Source organism: Anopheles gambiae, chromosome 3 (genome assembly GCF_943734735.2).
Source record: "Anopheles gambiae chromosome 3, idAnoGambNW_F1_1, whole genome shotgun sequence".
NCBI lineage: Eukaryota > Metazoa > Arthropoda > Insecta > Diptera > Culicidae > Anopheles > Anopheles gambiae.
The window spans coordinates 16,564,722-16,580,755 of NC_064602.1; the positions used below are offsets into that span (position 1 = coordinate 16,564,722).

The 16,034-nt window shown below is 42.0% G+C and overlaps 1 protein-coding gene across 7 annotated transcripts in view; it reads left to right on the top strand.

Annotated features, from left to right (window-relative positions):
• LOC4578049 (discoidin domain-containing receptor tyrosine kinase B) overlaps positions 1 to 16,034 on the top strand; it is a 253,601-nt gene that overhangs the window by 167,547 nt on the left and 70,020 nt on the right. For all 7 annotated transcript variants that reach the window (XR_009765848.1, XR_009765849.1, XM_061655110.1 and 4 more), the window contains one exon: positions 1,469 to 1,616. Coding sequence is in view for 5 of the 7 variants with exons in the window: in XM_061655110.1 (XP_061511094.1) it covers positions 1,469 to 1,616 (148 nt within the window). In the remaining 2 variants the exon portion in view is untranslated. The remainder of the gene's footprint in view (positions 1 to 1,468; positions 1,617 to 16,034) is intronic.

Below are 16,034 nucleotides of genomic sequence, written 5' to 3' on the forward strand. Positions count from 1 at the left end.
ACTGCTAACCTGGATGCAACCACTTCAAAGCATTGACCCAGTTCTCTGTGGCATTCAAATCTGCTTTAGCAAACTTTTAAAGGGCATGCATTCGTACGGTTCGCTCTAGCGCAAAGCTGGCGAATGTTGCAGTTGTACGGAATCGTTGAGAGAGCTAAGCAGGGAAATAATATTCAAAGAAAAGGAGAAAAAATATTAGATTTAAATTTGATTTTATTCGAGCTTTAATACTGATCTTTGTAGGTAAAAACTTCAATTTATTAAAACAATCGACAGTTTTACTGCATTGGATTTCACTTTAGCATTGAAAGCTCTACATACAGTAGCACTTTTACATTTAAAAACGTTGTCATCAGTAATGATATTTTGGGACGCGAACTTTCAGCTAACAACAAAATTAAAATTAGAATAACTTAATTACAGTCTTGTTTTCTCTTTCCCCTAAAAAGCAATTGCAAACCTTTGTTTGTAGCTGCACAAAGACAGATAAAATATTAATGGATCACGGGATAAGGTGCTACAAAAACAAGCGTAAAAACAGCACAAAACAGGTGTTTTCCAAACAAAACCCACTCCCCGTCCTTGAATAGCTTGCAGCGAAAGAAAGTGAAACCCCAAAAAAACATACACAAATCTCACCAAAGCGCAAAAACTTACGAAAAGCATCCTGCATCAACGATAAGCAAACGCTGCTGGAAGAAAAAGTCATACCCCACCTAGGCGGTGGTGGCGTAGTTAATGAATAGGAAGTTGGAAAACAAAGCACACTCACACACACCCGAAAACTGAAAGTAAACAGAGGAAAATTGTCCTTTAAGCCTACGGCACAGTTTCATTCGTTTGTTGTGCTTCCTGCCCTGGCATTTCCTGGGGGGATTGCCCCGTTGCCGAAGCACTACGGCATCTAGCTAACATGCACAAAGAAAACATCTCCCTGGGCGGAAGTTGGCGGACTGCCCGGGGCGGTTGGAGCAGGAAGCGGTGAATTTGTCATAAATTAACAAGTGAAATTCAAATTACCTGAATTTAATTAGTAGATGTTTTTGACGGGCACTCAGTTTTGCTTTGTTTGGGGGGGGTAAAGTTTTCTTTTAAAGAGATGGTTTTCATTCGTTAGCTGCAGAGGAAATGGGCTTTAAATTTCCTTTTGTATTTGGTTAGCAATGTTTTGAGTTACTTTAAGCCTGCAATATGTGCATTTAATCTTATAAATTTTGTACATTACTAAGCTATGTTTTCGTTGGAATAATTTGTCTACTTTTATTAATAGAAACTAGTTGAAAACATGCCAACAAATGCCAGGAACAATCAACAGTCAAAAAGCCTTATAGTGATTGTAATTTCTATCATTTGCAGCGTTACAGCCCAAACTGCGTGCTTTACATATTTCCTACCAATCAGCCGTAATTGTTGTATTCAAAACCGGCGTCTCATGCGTGTCCCCTCCTCTCTCTCTCTCTCTTTGCAGATCCTTTCGGGCAACATCAACACCTACAGCGAGGTCGAGCAGGCGCTGCAACCAATTATATTCGCCTCGAAAATCCGCATCTACCCGTACAGCCAGTACGATCGGACGGTTTGTCTGCGCGCCGAAATCATCGGATGCGAGTGGGAAGGTGAGTAGTGAATTCCGCCTAACGAGCCGTATTATCCTGTCGGCTTCAAGTGTGGTGTCCCCGTGCAAAAGTGGCGAGCTTGCGAGGAGGGCAACGAGTTACAAAATGAAAAGAAGGAAGGAAAGTCAAACCGTAACCCCTTTCGCCGGGCATGATGTTTGGTGAGGTTTTTGTTGTTTCTTTCCACACCGAGTGATGTCACGTTACGGCACGGATGACGATGACGATGATGATGCCGTGATGGAGATGAGAGCAGAGCGAGAGAGGTGGTGTGGAAAATGACAGAGAAACATATCCTTTCTGCAAGTCGTTCACCTTTGGGTGTCGTTCGGTGACTCGGAATGGTGAAATAACCTTACACCAACACACCAACACAGGCACACCCGAAGTTCGTAGAAGTGAATGGCTTCCCCCATTTTGCTGTTGCGAGTTTTGCGTCAAGGACCCACCGTTTGCAAATCGTCTACAATGACACAATGCTTGAGGTTCAGTAAGCTTTCGTCCCACGTTCGTTTGTTTCGTGTATTTGTACATCAATCGTGACTTATGTTTCTTTGTCTGGCATGGAAAAGCAGGGGTTAAAATGCGTACCAAAGTGTTGAGGCGTGTGTGTACAAATGTGCGGTACAAGACCATGTTTTAGAATATGTTTAGGAAAAATGTACCAAGCATGAAAAGGACAAATCAAATCTTTTTCACATACAGAAACAGAATGAATTCATACAATATCGATTGAATACGACATCATTTGGGATGATTTGTTCGGCTGTAAACGCCTGAAACTATGCATCTTGCATTACAAAATGTATTGATGTCTATCTCACTGAATCTCACGCCTAACGTTATGCAAACTGAATAAAAACCTCTTTTTATTGTTGCATTTGTTTTAATTTAAAAAAATATATTAAAAAAAAAAAACAATTTGTTGAGTCCTTGAATTGGTTTTGGTTTGGTTTGAATTGGTTTTGAAAATAAATTTTGTATGTTTTTATAACTACTTTAATTTTTCGTGAACGTTTATTGTAGATTAATGCTTTAAATAATTTAATATAAATGTTCATAATTCAGAAACAACTGCTCAAATAATGTTCATGTGAGATAAATGCACCATCGCAAATCCCCCAGCAATAACCACCCAAATCTGCAGCTTTCCTTCCTGGTACGGTTCATTAACTGCAATCCGTTCAATCGAATGGAAGCATCAAAGATTCGCCTCCCACAATCAGTTTTCCCTCAATCGGTTGATTGTTGTTTGCGAAAGGGTTTTGGCAATTAAAGTAGAAGCAAGCCGTAGCCGAACCGTAAGAGCTGAATACGCAATCAACTGTTCAGCCGGGAGTGCCAGATTTAGCCGAGCTTTGCTAATCAGCACCACAAGTTTCTTTCTAACCATCCGAGCATAATTTCTATGAAATTTCATAGCTCAATCAATACGGGGCCGTTTAAGCCGGCCTTTCCTAATCTTGTTGCTGTCGGGTTTTGACTGCGATTCAATTAAGTAATTCACTGAAACTGTGTACCTAGATCAGTACACCACCACAGGCGACGACGAACCATCAAGCAAGCCAAAGTGCCGCTTTGAACCTCACACAAACCAGGCTACCAGTTGATTGGTCGCAGGGATCTACCGGGCAAAAACGAAACGCCAACGCAAGGATGCTTCATCGAGGCGAGTAAACGCCTTTTTCTGTCGCAAGCTTTCTAATGGGTTGTAAATTAGCCATTAAAATATTTCCGTTCCGAGTGCTGTGTGTCCATCGACCGTGTCAACTGAACCGTCTGTGCCAGTCCCCGCGATGTCCGATGTGACCGGCGTTGAGGTTCTCGGCTATAAACCGATGACGAGCGCCGGACCGGCTGCTGTTGCGTCCCCGCGCACCGGAAAGGATAATAAATTACCCATCAACATCTCCATCCAGCCATCCATCATTTCATGTCGAAAGGCTTGGCCTCACCCTCGAGGCGAAGCGGTAGTCTGCCGCCCTTTTCCTGCCTCTGCTTGCGAGCGTGTCTGCTCGCCTCGGACAGACGGTTTGGGTGCGATGGTGGTGACCCCATTAGTGATAGTTCATCGAGTAAGCAAAAAAGGTAACTTTTATTTATAAAAAAATGGAGGAAAAAAAACAAATAAAAAAGTATCAGCATGGAAGATATGGAACGAGTTGAAAATAGAAAAAAAGAGCAGCTGATTGGTAATTTATTTAAAATTGCATTAAACAAATTACGTTCACTGGTGTACCTCATCCGCTGTGCTTGAAAGAGACAGACAGAGATGGAGAGGAAAAGGGTAGCTCAGACCGATACGATAAGATTCGGGGAAAGGCTATCGCTATCCAACAAATCGATCCACTTCGCGGGAAAATGCTTTTAAGCTTCTGCACTCAAAAACCTGACAGACAGACAGCCAGTGGGTAAGATGTATTTTCCCACCCCTTTACAGTGAATGTGCAATTGAATGCAAAATAGTAGTCTCCTTGGGAACTGGCTGCAAAGGATGTACACGATAGAAAAAATGAAAATCACCCCTCACGACGCATTGTAATATGCAAATTCATTTATCGAACGTCAGTGAATCAAGCCGCCTGCTGACTGGCCTGGGCATGGTACACGGTGCCGTACCGTCTGTCTCATAATTTTTCACTTTCAATTGTTCGGCTGCCGACTGCCTAAAACTAACCGACCAGACACACAATCCGGGCCAAACCGCATCGAATGCAAATTTGATTGTCCTCTCGCCTGCAAAGAGGGTGGAAGGATGCAATACCGGGGAGACCGGGAGCGGATAAATGGCAACACATTATTCCAGTCCGCTGTTGGAACTTAAACCGCCGTGGCGCTCGAGGTGCTGTTGTTGCTGTTTGATAGCCGTCTGCCTGTCTGTGGTTTTGTTTTGGCCCGGTTGACACGGATAAAAAGGTATTTATGGGGATGGGGAAGCATTGAAATGATGAAATGAAACGAAAACTAGCAGCGAAAGTGCACACCGGGTGGAGGATTATTCCACATGCGCATACAGAGAAAGGGTGGACCGAGTGAGGTGAGATTTTGCACAAACATTATTGGATGTTCGCTGCGCCTTCTCCACCCGTTTGACACCTGTCCCGGGGGGTGTACAATGTGGAAAATGTGCTTTTTTTGTATTTTTGTGTGTGTGTGGTCTGTTGATGTTGTTACCGCTTTTTTCCTGGCGCGAAAATGTGATGGAAATTGGTGCTGAAATTTATTTAGTTTTTATCTTCAAATTATGTCAAATTTAATCAAACTCAAATCCTTAACAAAATCACACAAAATAAACTCTTAAAATAATTATTTAAAGTATTGTAAAATTTATTTATTTTTTCATTTTCTTAAGAGCTCAAAATCCTTCCACTGTTTATTCGAGTCAGCTCCAATCCATCACGCTTTGATCGATGGGTTTATTATTAGTCTCGATGCTCTCGCTGTACATCGAATCGTTTGACAGGTTGGATCGATATTATCTGACGCAAGCTTGAGGCGGTGGGTAGTGGGTGAATTTTAACAAATGGCAAGCTATAAAGTGCGCTATTCATTCATCCCCATGTCACCCACAATTAGTTGTTAATGTGTTTGTTTGTTGCGACACAGAAACCCCAAACCGAGACTTGTTAAACTTTTCCCGGCATGATTATTTAAGCCTTTTTTGATAATGGCTCGTTGGTTCAGCGGAACATTTTTGATGCGATAATCAGAAAAATGCTAAAAATGCTTTGTTGCCCTAATAGAGAAGCAATCGTTCGTAGAAAAACCCTCCTCCTCCCCCTGCTTGATTGTTTACACATAAAGGATAACATTGTAGTTCTCCATTCCACAGCATAATATTATTCCACATAATATGGCAAGCCACCCACCAACGCTGCCTGTTTCGATTGATTAATGGCACCCAATTATTGTGGAATATGTTCTTCGTGTGTGTCTTTCTTTTTTTTTTGGTGTGTGGAGCTTAGCTCCCGCCGTCGTTTCCCTTTTGTCCCATCAAATACAGCACGATATAGACTACCGAGCGGGGCCGGTACCATATTTTATGTTTTCATAAGTGATTTATTACCTCCAGGTCGATCATTCGTAATCGTGAGTCCGTGGCAGCAGGGGCCGAGGAGAAAAGCCGAAACAGTATTTCTCCTTATTTTAGCATTTGACCCTCTCTCGTGTTTTAAAAAAACCGATAAAACATTCATCTTCTCACACACACACGGTTTCCGTAAGGCGCAACAAGCATAAAACAATGCTGTAAGACACCCACGTGCGCTTTGTTTTCGATATCATTTGGCTAGAGACACAAGAAAGAAAAAAAAGCCCCTACAACAAGATAGATCATGTGGAATTTGAGAGGATACGCCCTGGAAAACACCCGAAGAGACTCCTACGGTGAGCCCTAGACAAGAAGGGTGAGGGGAGAAAACGATTCGAAATATGTTCAAACATGGGCCTCCAAAAGCAGGGAACAGATTTTTCCCATGTCTAGCCAGACCAAAAAAAAACGAATTCTCTCCCAATCGCGTGGATCGTGGAGAGGCTTGTTTGTTATTCGAGTGTTTGTTTACACTAATGCTGAAGTGTGTGTGTGTGTGTGCTCTTGCCTTTGCTGCTGTGTTGTGACTGCTATTGCTTTTGGGCCTCCTTCGCCTCTCGAAGTGTCTGTTGTTTCGAGTTGCTAAAGAGCGAGATTATCCCTCGGAAGCAGCAGTAGCATATGGTTCGTGGAAGGCGCGATGGAGTTGACCCTTTTTTCTATGGAATGACTTTTTTACACGGCGCTTGGTTTGTTCTTTCTCAGCGGCACCAGTTGCATGCAGACGCACCGTCCGGGTGTAGGTCGGTTGGTGTGTTTACATAGGGCGCTCACGAGACGCACGCACATTATTCCAATTAATAATCTGTTTAATATCGCACTCTAACAGATTTGAAATTGGCCATCGAAACGTATCAACAGCAGCCAACGCGCTGTTAAATGCTCTTCTGTTTAGCTTCTTGTGCTTTATGCCTAGCATCGTCTCCCTTTTTTTTATGTTCCATGTTTCCTCTTCTCTCTACAACGTTAGAGCCAACTGGCACCATCACGGTGATGGTGCAGCATTTTTTGCCCCGTGCGCGCGTCCAGTCTTCTTCAGAACCCGTCCGTTCGAGCTAACGACCGATTTCGTCTAATTGGCCCTCGGTCTCATACAAAACGCGGACGCGGTCTTGCATCCAGATGGCGGTGCAGCTGTGTCAAATGGAGAGAAAACGGCAGTCGGTTGCGTTTTTACGATTGCGAATTGATTTTCTTATTTTATTTGCCCGACTGGGGGTGCTAACATCGGGGCATCGTCGCGCCGTAGTTGATAATTATTTTAATGGTCACAGCTGGAGAAGATTGAGTGACACGTTCGAGACGAATAGTGGGGGACACGGTTTGGGGAAGTTACTGGGCCAGTTTTGAAGCCATCGGAAAGCTACAATAAATTGACGGGCTGCCAATTGGTGCGCCGATCGATGGACGGTAATGGACGAGCGGGATAGTTTTTCTCATGGTAATGCAAATTTCTGTTTACTGCGGGTCGTAAAAAGAAATATTGATACATACGCGGTCGGCATGCGGGGAAAGGTAGAGGAAGGGGTCGTAAAAATATGTCGATACATAAATGTTGCCGATTGGTTATTTGCTCATCTTGAAAATGGCATTTTGTGTAGATGAATATTTTATGGAAATACAATTTTTATTGTCAATTCTGTTTCAGCGGTTAATGAAAGTCTCTTTCATAGTTCAATTGCTTATTAGATTATACGACCGATTAGATTAAACGTATTGGAAGACATCAAGGGAAAAATACTTATTAGAATGTATTCACCACTTGAATAATAAAATATGATTAATTTGAACATGTTTAAATATGTTATGCTCGTAACAACATTAGATATTTCTGATTATTTTAAATAAACCTGTTTGGTACGGAACCCTACGTTGTGTTTTGTTTTTTTTTTTTTTTTTTTTTTTTTTTTAAGATGTTCTTAATAAAGAATCGGTGGCTCTGAAAAGAGCCGATTGTGTGCTTTTTGTTGTACCAAGCTGGGTGGTTTTGCTTGAAGTTCTGTGCCACTTGTGTGTGCCAAGGAGTTGCTGTTGAGATGAGCGAAGCGTGTTGCTTGCTAGAGGAGTTTTGAATGAGAAGAGAATTTGGCTTTTGCCGCTTTATTTATAATGCATTTTTTAATGGTGTGCGTGATGACGAAACGATCGATGACCCGTCGAACAATTTGTAGCGATCCGCGAAAGTAGTGATGTGCTACAATCGGGACAATGGTAGTGATGTGCTACAATCGGGAACGAACATACCGGCCACCTTTTGGGAATAATTCCCAAAACTTAGTCCTCGTTGTGGCACTCTAAGGCACATATCTTGGAGACTGGTCTTTTCATGATTCCAGAAGCGGTCCGAAGGGTAGCTACTCGTGCCACAGCATCAGGTCCTAAATGCAATGATACAATGCGTGCCAAAGGCCACTTCAATGGAGGTAGTTGATCGTCTTTCATGATTACCAAGTCGCCTATGGAAAGTTTATGTTGTTTACGGCTGATGTTACGTTGATTATGCAATGATGTTAAATACTCCTTGGTCCATCTAAGCCAAAAGCTTTGAGATAACTTCTGTATCAATTGATAGTGGGATAGTCGGTTAGTTGGTATATGCTGTAAATCGGATTCAGGCAATGCCTGGGGATCTCTGAGTAATAAAAAGTGTGCTGGTGTTAAAGGTGATAAATCATTTGGATCTTGTGAGAGTGGTAATAGTGGTCTTGAATTCATACATCCTTCAATTTTTGTTAATAGAGTACACATGGATTCGTATGAAAGTTGAGCTGTGCCAAGCTGCCGAACTAGATGAGTTTTTGCTACCTTAACTGCGGCTTCCCAAAGTCCACCGAAATTAGGAGCGCGTGGTGGTATTAGATGCCAATGAATGTTTTCGTTAGACAAGTGATTAGTTATTTTATTATTATCTTTATGAAGGAATTGATAAATTTCATGTAATGCATTCTTTGCACCAATAAAATTGGTACCATTATCTGAGAATATGTTTTTCGGTTTTCCTCGTCGTGATACGAATCGATCCAAGGCCATCAAAAAGGTGGTGGTACTCAAGTCACCTGCGAGTTCTAAATGTACAGCCTTGGTGCTCATACAAACAAATACGCATACATATGCTTTTGGAGATGCAGCCTTGCGATGAGATGGACGCAAATAAAGTGGACCACAATAATCCACACCAACGCAGGAGAAAACTTCATTTATTGTTACACGTGATATTGGTAATTGACCAATAGGTTGGATTATTGGGGTGGGATTAGCTCTTACACAATTAAAACAAGTTCGAGTTACACTTCTAACGGCTCTCATACCGTTCAATGGCCATATTTCTTCACGAATAGATGATAATGTCATGCTCACTCCGCCGTGCATCGTTTTCAGATGATGATCCATGATTAGAAGGCGAGTGAAAGGATGGAAAGCTGGCATGAGGATGGGATGCTTAGCATCGTGGCTCAGATCAGAATGGCGCAACCGGCCACCAACGCGTATTAATCCATCGTTGCCAATAAATGGATTAAGAAGTCGAATAGAAGAAACCTTAGCTAACCCTTCATTTCTTTTTAAGGCTTGTAGTTCAACAGAAAATTCAGTAGCTTGTACCATTTTGCATAGGGCTCGTTTAGCATGTTGTATCTCCTTTACCAGTAGAACATTTAGCGATATTCTTTTATTTGATTTGCGAGTGTTGTTGATGAATCGCAAACAGAAACCAATAATACGAAGTAATGGTTGTAGTGTAGAAAAACGTTGAAATATTGGATTTATTTCAGTCATTTGAGTTGTTAGGACAGATACCTTTCGTTCGTCCTCTACGGTGATGTTGTTATCCGGGGTTTGCAAGGGCCAAGAGTCTTTGGGTTCACGAAGCCAGGAGGGACCATGCCGCCATAGATCACTACTAAGGAATTCATTCACCGCCACTCCTCTAGATATCATATCAGCTGGGTTTTCCTTGCCAGAAACATGTTGCCATTGGAAGCCATGAGTTAGTTCTTGTATTTCAGCTACTCGATTAGCTACGAAAGTTTTCCAAGTTCTAGGAGTAGCTTTTAGCCAACCAAGAGTAACAGTAGAGTCTGACCAGAAATAGCATGTGTCAAGTGGAATATTTAATGCATGTTGTACCTTTTTGAATAGTCTAGCGCCAAGTAATGCAGCAGATAATTCCAATCGTGGAACAGTTAAAGGTTTCAATGGAGCAACTCGCGATTTTGAAGTTAGTAAATTTACGCGTGCGGAACCGTGTTTGTCTTCTGTGCGTACATACACACACGCACCGTAAGCACTTTCAGAAGCGTCGGAAAAACAATGGATTTCAATTTGTTCATAGTGTGGTTGAAAAGCAAAACGGTCAATTCGAAAGTTAGTAAGTGTAGGGATTTGCTCGAGAAATTCTGCCCATGAATTTTGTAATGATGGGGAAATTGTTGAATCCCAATCCAAGTTCAATAGCCACAATTGTTGCATTAGTATTTTAGCTCGTATAGTTATAGGGGTAATCAATCCAAGTGGATCATATAGTTGTGCTATGGTTGATAGAACCTTTCGTTTGGTATAAGGGCTCTTGATTATATTAATGTTTATGTTGATACGAAATTTGTCTGACATAGGCTCCCAGCATATGCCCAAGGTTTTGATACATTCATCTGGATCAAAATTGACGGAAGAATGGGTGGCAACAAGTTCAGGTGGTAGGTCAGCTAATACTGCTGGAGCGTTGGAACACCATTTGCGAAGGAGAAAGCCACCCTTCTGTAGCAAAGCATTCAGCTGATTGCGTAGTTCAATTGTTTCTGGGATGTTATTTGCTCCTGCTAGCAAATCATCTACGTATACGTTTTCTTTAATCACGGAACGAGCTTTAAGATACTTATCACCTTCGTCATTGGCAAGTTGAATTAGAGTACGCGTTGCTAAGAAGGCTGAAGGAGCTAGGCCGTAGGTTACGGTTCCTAACTCATAAGTTCGAATGGGCTGAGAGTTGTCAAATCTCCACAAAATTCTCTGTAGGTGTCGATCAGTTGGATTCATAGTAACCTGCCGATACATCTTTTCGATGTCAGCTATGAGTGCTATTTCATATTTTCGAAATCTGATAATTAATGTCAATAATTCTTCCTGTACCACCGGCCCAACTAGTAAGGCATCGTTCAGTGATTTACCGGTACTGGTTTTGGCAGAGCCGTCAAACACAACTCTGACCTTGGTGGTAGAGCTAGAATCCTTCAGCACAGGATGGTGGGGAAGATAAAATGCTCCTGAACAATCTTCCCGTTCTCTTGGGACTAGAGTCATGTGCCCCAACGTTATATATTCATGTATAAACTTGTGATATTGAGCCTTGAGATGTGTATCGCTTTCTAATCTTTTTTCAAGTAGTTGAAATCTGCGCATAGCTGTGTTTTTAGAATCACCAAGCATTTGAGTGATATCAGGATGTTTTGGCATTTCAACTATGTATCGACCATTGTGGTCGCGGGAGACTGTTTCTTTGAAATGGTTTTCGCATTCTCTTTCGTTGAGACTATAACTTGAATTGTGAAGTTCGTCTATCTTCCAAAATCGTTCTATTTGTTCTTCAATGGTGGGATGCATGGTTACTACGTGACATGTAACTTCGTTTTGATTTTTGGATGGAATGTTGCCGGTCATAATCCATCCAAACACAGTTTCAACAAGTTGGTTGTTGTTTGGTAATTTTTGTCTTCCTGGACCTAGCAATGAATAAAAATGTCCTGCCCCAATGATCATGTCAATGCGCCCTGGTGTGCTGAAGTGAGGATCAGCAAGTTGATATGAAGCAGGTACATTCCAAAAATGAGCTGGTACTGGTGTAATTGGTGTGTCACTAGCAACCTTTTTCAAAACTAGAAAGTTCATTGTTGTTGCGAAATTATTTATTCGCGATTGTACTTCCGCTTGTATTTGATACCTTGCGCTTGTTTTTGTACCATCAACTCCGACAATGGAAACATTAACATTTTTTCGAGTTAAATGTAACTGCTGACACAATCTTTCACTAATTGCGTTTGGCTGTGAACCATTGTCCAATAAGGCTCGTGCAAAATGTTTTTGGCCATATTTGTCGACCACTTGTAGCAGTACAGTTGCGAGAAGCACGTTTTGGGGACTGTGCTCAGAACTGATTGTATGCAAAGTTGCCATGATATTTGATTCAGATGTGGTGCTTTCTGATTCAGGGTTATTATTTGTTTGCGTTTCATAGTGTAAAATAGAATGATGCTTCCTTTTACAAATTCGGCAAGAGTACTTAGAAGGGCATTGTTGAAAGAAATGTCCACTTCTCAAGCAATTGATACAGAGTTTGTTTTGTGATACAAACGCTTGACGCGCCTTACATGGCATAGCGATGAAGGATTGACACTGATGCAACGTGTGACCATCTTTTTTGCATGCAGGACAAGTGTGTGTGTTGTCCTGTTTCACACTAATTGTGTTAGTGCTCATTTTCTTGGAAAATTTATGGTTAGGTATACCCATTTTCGAATGAGATGTGGTTGGGCGGTTGCCTGTCTGCAACGCTAATGCTTCAATTGTTTGAGCTCTTTTCAACAAGAAGTTTGTCATATTTGGATGAGTTGGCTGGATGTCTTGGGAATTGTGTTCTTCCCATGCTTGTAATGTTGCTTTATCCAATTTGGTAGCAAGAAGTTCCACATAAATTGTGCTGTTGTCAGGAATGCTCTCCTCTAATTGTTTTAAGATATCGATGTGTAGCTGAAATTGGTTAGCCAATTGTCGCAAGTCTGGGGCGTGACTATTGGTTAGCTTTGGAAGCTCGAACAATGCACGTGTGTGCATTTTACGAAGATGTACTTTATTGGAATATCGATTCAAAAGAGCTTTCCAAGCCACCTGATAGTTTTCTGCTGTTATAGGAATTGGTTGTATTATTCCGGCAGCTTCCCTTTTGAGGGACGCACGCAAGTAATGAAATTTTTGGATGTTGGAAATTTCTTCAGAATTATGAACAAGTGAAACAAAGGTGTCATAAAAGGATAGCCACTCTGTGAGCTCACCACAAAATTCAGGTAATGAAATGATAGGTAGTTTTACACTTACGTTTGCTGGGCGGGTAACCTCTTCTTTTACCTGATCTGTTGTTTCCGGAATGTAGCTTGTTAACGCGGCCTTTGTTTCGAAGTAAAGCTCCTCTGCTTGTGACAATAACGCTTCGTTTTCGCTGGTAGCATTCTCGGAATCGTCCCATTCCTCGCAGTCTTCCTGCACCATTTGGAAACATTCCCAAATTTTCGACAACCGATCAAGTCGGTCGGGTATTTGCTGTTGTTGTTGAGGAGTATAGTCTTTTGCAAACTGCGCAAGCCGCTGCATAGACACAATGAGGCTTTGCCGTTTGGCTTGCCTTGACTTAAGCTTGTCTGCTTTTGTCATTTTTAATGTTCACTGAGCAAACACGGTTGCTTGAGAGAAAAAAAAATCACTTTACTTTGTTAGTACAACGCGCACTGCACGGTTAGTAAGAATTGTTGAAAACACAGGCTTTGATGCGAAGTTTCGTAGAATTGTATGCGATGCAGATGGCATGCACTAAACAATGTGCCTTGAACACCCAGGTTGTGAGGCACCTTTTGTACTCGGAGGAGGTACACAAAATTTTGCGAAATGCACAGACAATTATTGATTGTCTTGCGAAGAATATGCGCCGCGAGATAGCGCACCAAGGATAATGCGCATGGATCACACGAATTGTGAAGCGCCTTTTGTACACTGAGTGGTACACAATTATTCGCGAGCGCACACATACACACTATGTGTCGCTTTGAGAAGCGCTACGCGCCGCGAATGAGCTTGAGAATAACGCGCACAGATCACACACTTTGTGGTACACGTTTTGTACCGTGGGTGGTACACGAGTATTCGCGAGCGCACACATACACACTATGTGCCGTTTGTGAAACGCTACGCGCCGCGAATGAACTTAAACGACCGCGAATGAAACAAACCGGTGTACAACTTTACACTTGGAACACACACGGTGGCCACAGAACGCACACAATTTTTTAGGATATCTAATCCTGGTTTGTCGGCACCAAAATGTTTGGTACGGAACCCTACGTTGTGTTTTTTTTTTTTTTTTTTTTTTTTTTTTTTTTTTTTAAGATGTTCTTAATAAAGAATCGGTGGCTCTGAAAAGAGCCGATTGTGTGCTTTTTGTTGTACCAAGCTGGGTGGTTTTGCTTGAAGTTCTGTGCCACTTGTGTGTGCCAAGGAGTTGCTGTTGAGATGAGCGAAGCGTGTTGCTTGCTAGAGGAGTTTTGAATGAGAAGAGAATTTGGCTTTTGCCGCTTTATTTATAATGCATTTTTTAATGGTGTGCGTGATGACGAAACGATCGATGACCCGTCGAACAATTTGTAGCGATCCGCGAAAGTAGTGATGTGCTACAATCGGGACAATGGTAGTGATGTGCTACAATCGGGAACGAACAAAACCTTTTATCATATTTATGTGTTAATTTCAAACCAAAAATTAAGATTTCGAGAATTGTTCCAAATGGTTTTGTAAAAAATATTATTTTTTATTTTCTCTTTAATGTATAACATGGAATAAGGAAAGTAAACTGAAAGATAGTATTCTTATGTTTAATGTAAAGCCGCAATTGCTGAAAAAATCGTTGAAATTTCAAATGCTCCGACATTATATGAACCTAATTGCACAAAACAGTATGAGCGCCATACAATGCTAAAAACCATTTCTTGCGGTCATTACACCATTTCCATACATCTTCCCTAAGCAATTACTGCCTATTGATTCACTTAGCGCGACAACTAACCGTTCCATCGCCCACCTAGCAGTCTCCTAATGGATGGGTCTCGGTCGCATCACCTGGACGATCATATGAATCGAACTAATAGTGCCCATTAATAGCCATTCTGTTTGTGTGTTTGTGTGGGACTGTACGACGGTCGAAAACGAAATCAATAATTACCACCGACGACCGTAATGATGGCCAGTGCATTAACGAAATAATACTAATGATTGCACGCAATTGACATTAACGTTTTACCATACCGAGCCGACATACTTTATTCATACGTTCTCTCCCTACCCCTCGCTATTCGATGAAGACACGCAACGCTGCTTGCGCTGCGTAGGATTTCTCTTACAAGACAGCCAGCAACACTGCACGACCCATTCGTGCGACAAACCATTTGTTCAGTATCTGCGCTTTGCTTTTATGTTCAGTTATTTTTTGTGTTTAATTCAACAATTGATGGGGGCTCAACTGCCTGATGATGTGTGTGTGCCTGTGATGTCCGGTGGCGTTTCGGGTAGCACCAAGTACCAGTGTGTCCTGTAAGTGCTGTATCGTGCACACGTTCGCCGAGCTCATGTTTGCCGCCCAATTTCCCATGCGATCCGACTCAATATCGTCCGGACCAAAACGGGTTGGCGCCATTCACTGCGCTCCAGCGTCGGGTTCGTTGACAACTTTATTAACAGCCTTCCCGCTCGTGGCCCCTTTAGCATAGCGTGTGTCGGCATTCCGTTTGCTTATTACTTCTGATAGCCTTTGATGTTGGATTAGGTTTCTTTCCACCGCCAAACCATTTCTCTATTCACACCTCATTGCTGGAGCGGTGGGGTGGGGTGGTGGAGCGCAAATGCAGCAGTGTTGCTGCGAGCTTAACGAATGATTTCCTTATTGACAAACAATTCAATCCCTAGGCAAGCGATTGCAAGCGCTTCTCCTTCGTGTATACAAAACGCTCAAAGGGCTTCCACCTCTCCGGCAATGGTTATGAGTGCTGTACGAATAATTTAAATTCACTGCCTGCAGGAAATCTTTGAAGAGTAGTGTCAGTGTGCAGCGCCTAGCCCTGCCGGGTGGAAAACGAGACGTAATTAAATTTTGCTTCTTTTGCGTCGCTTAAGATGCAAGATTCCAGGAAAAGGAGAGTGCCAGACAAAGTTCATTGGACTGGACGGCTTTAGCAGTGGGTTGTTTTTCCTTTCTTTTCTTTTTTCACTGTCTTTAAGGTAGTCTGGATATGGATGTTTTAATCGGGAGGAGGGGGCGGGTCATCTTTTATTTCCTACGGCACATCAAAGCAGAAAGGAAGGGAGGGGTGGGCGAAAGAAGCTGCATATCATTTGTGAGTTGTAGCATTTGAGTGCGAGACTTCCTTTGATGTTGCCGGGAGTAATGTAATGTAAAGTAATCGCATTTTTTTTTTTCAAATATGAATCTTTGACCTTTTGGCGTTTGCAATTGTCATACAATTTTTATATATAAGATTTTTTTTTCGGGTAATTGAATTGCAAGAATCAGCATTAACAAC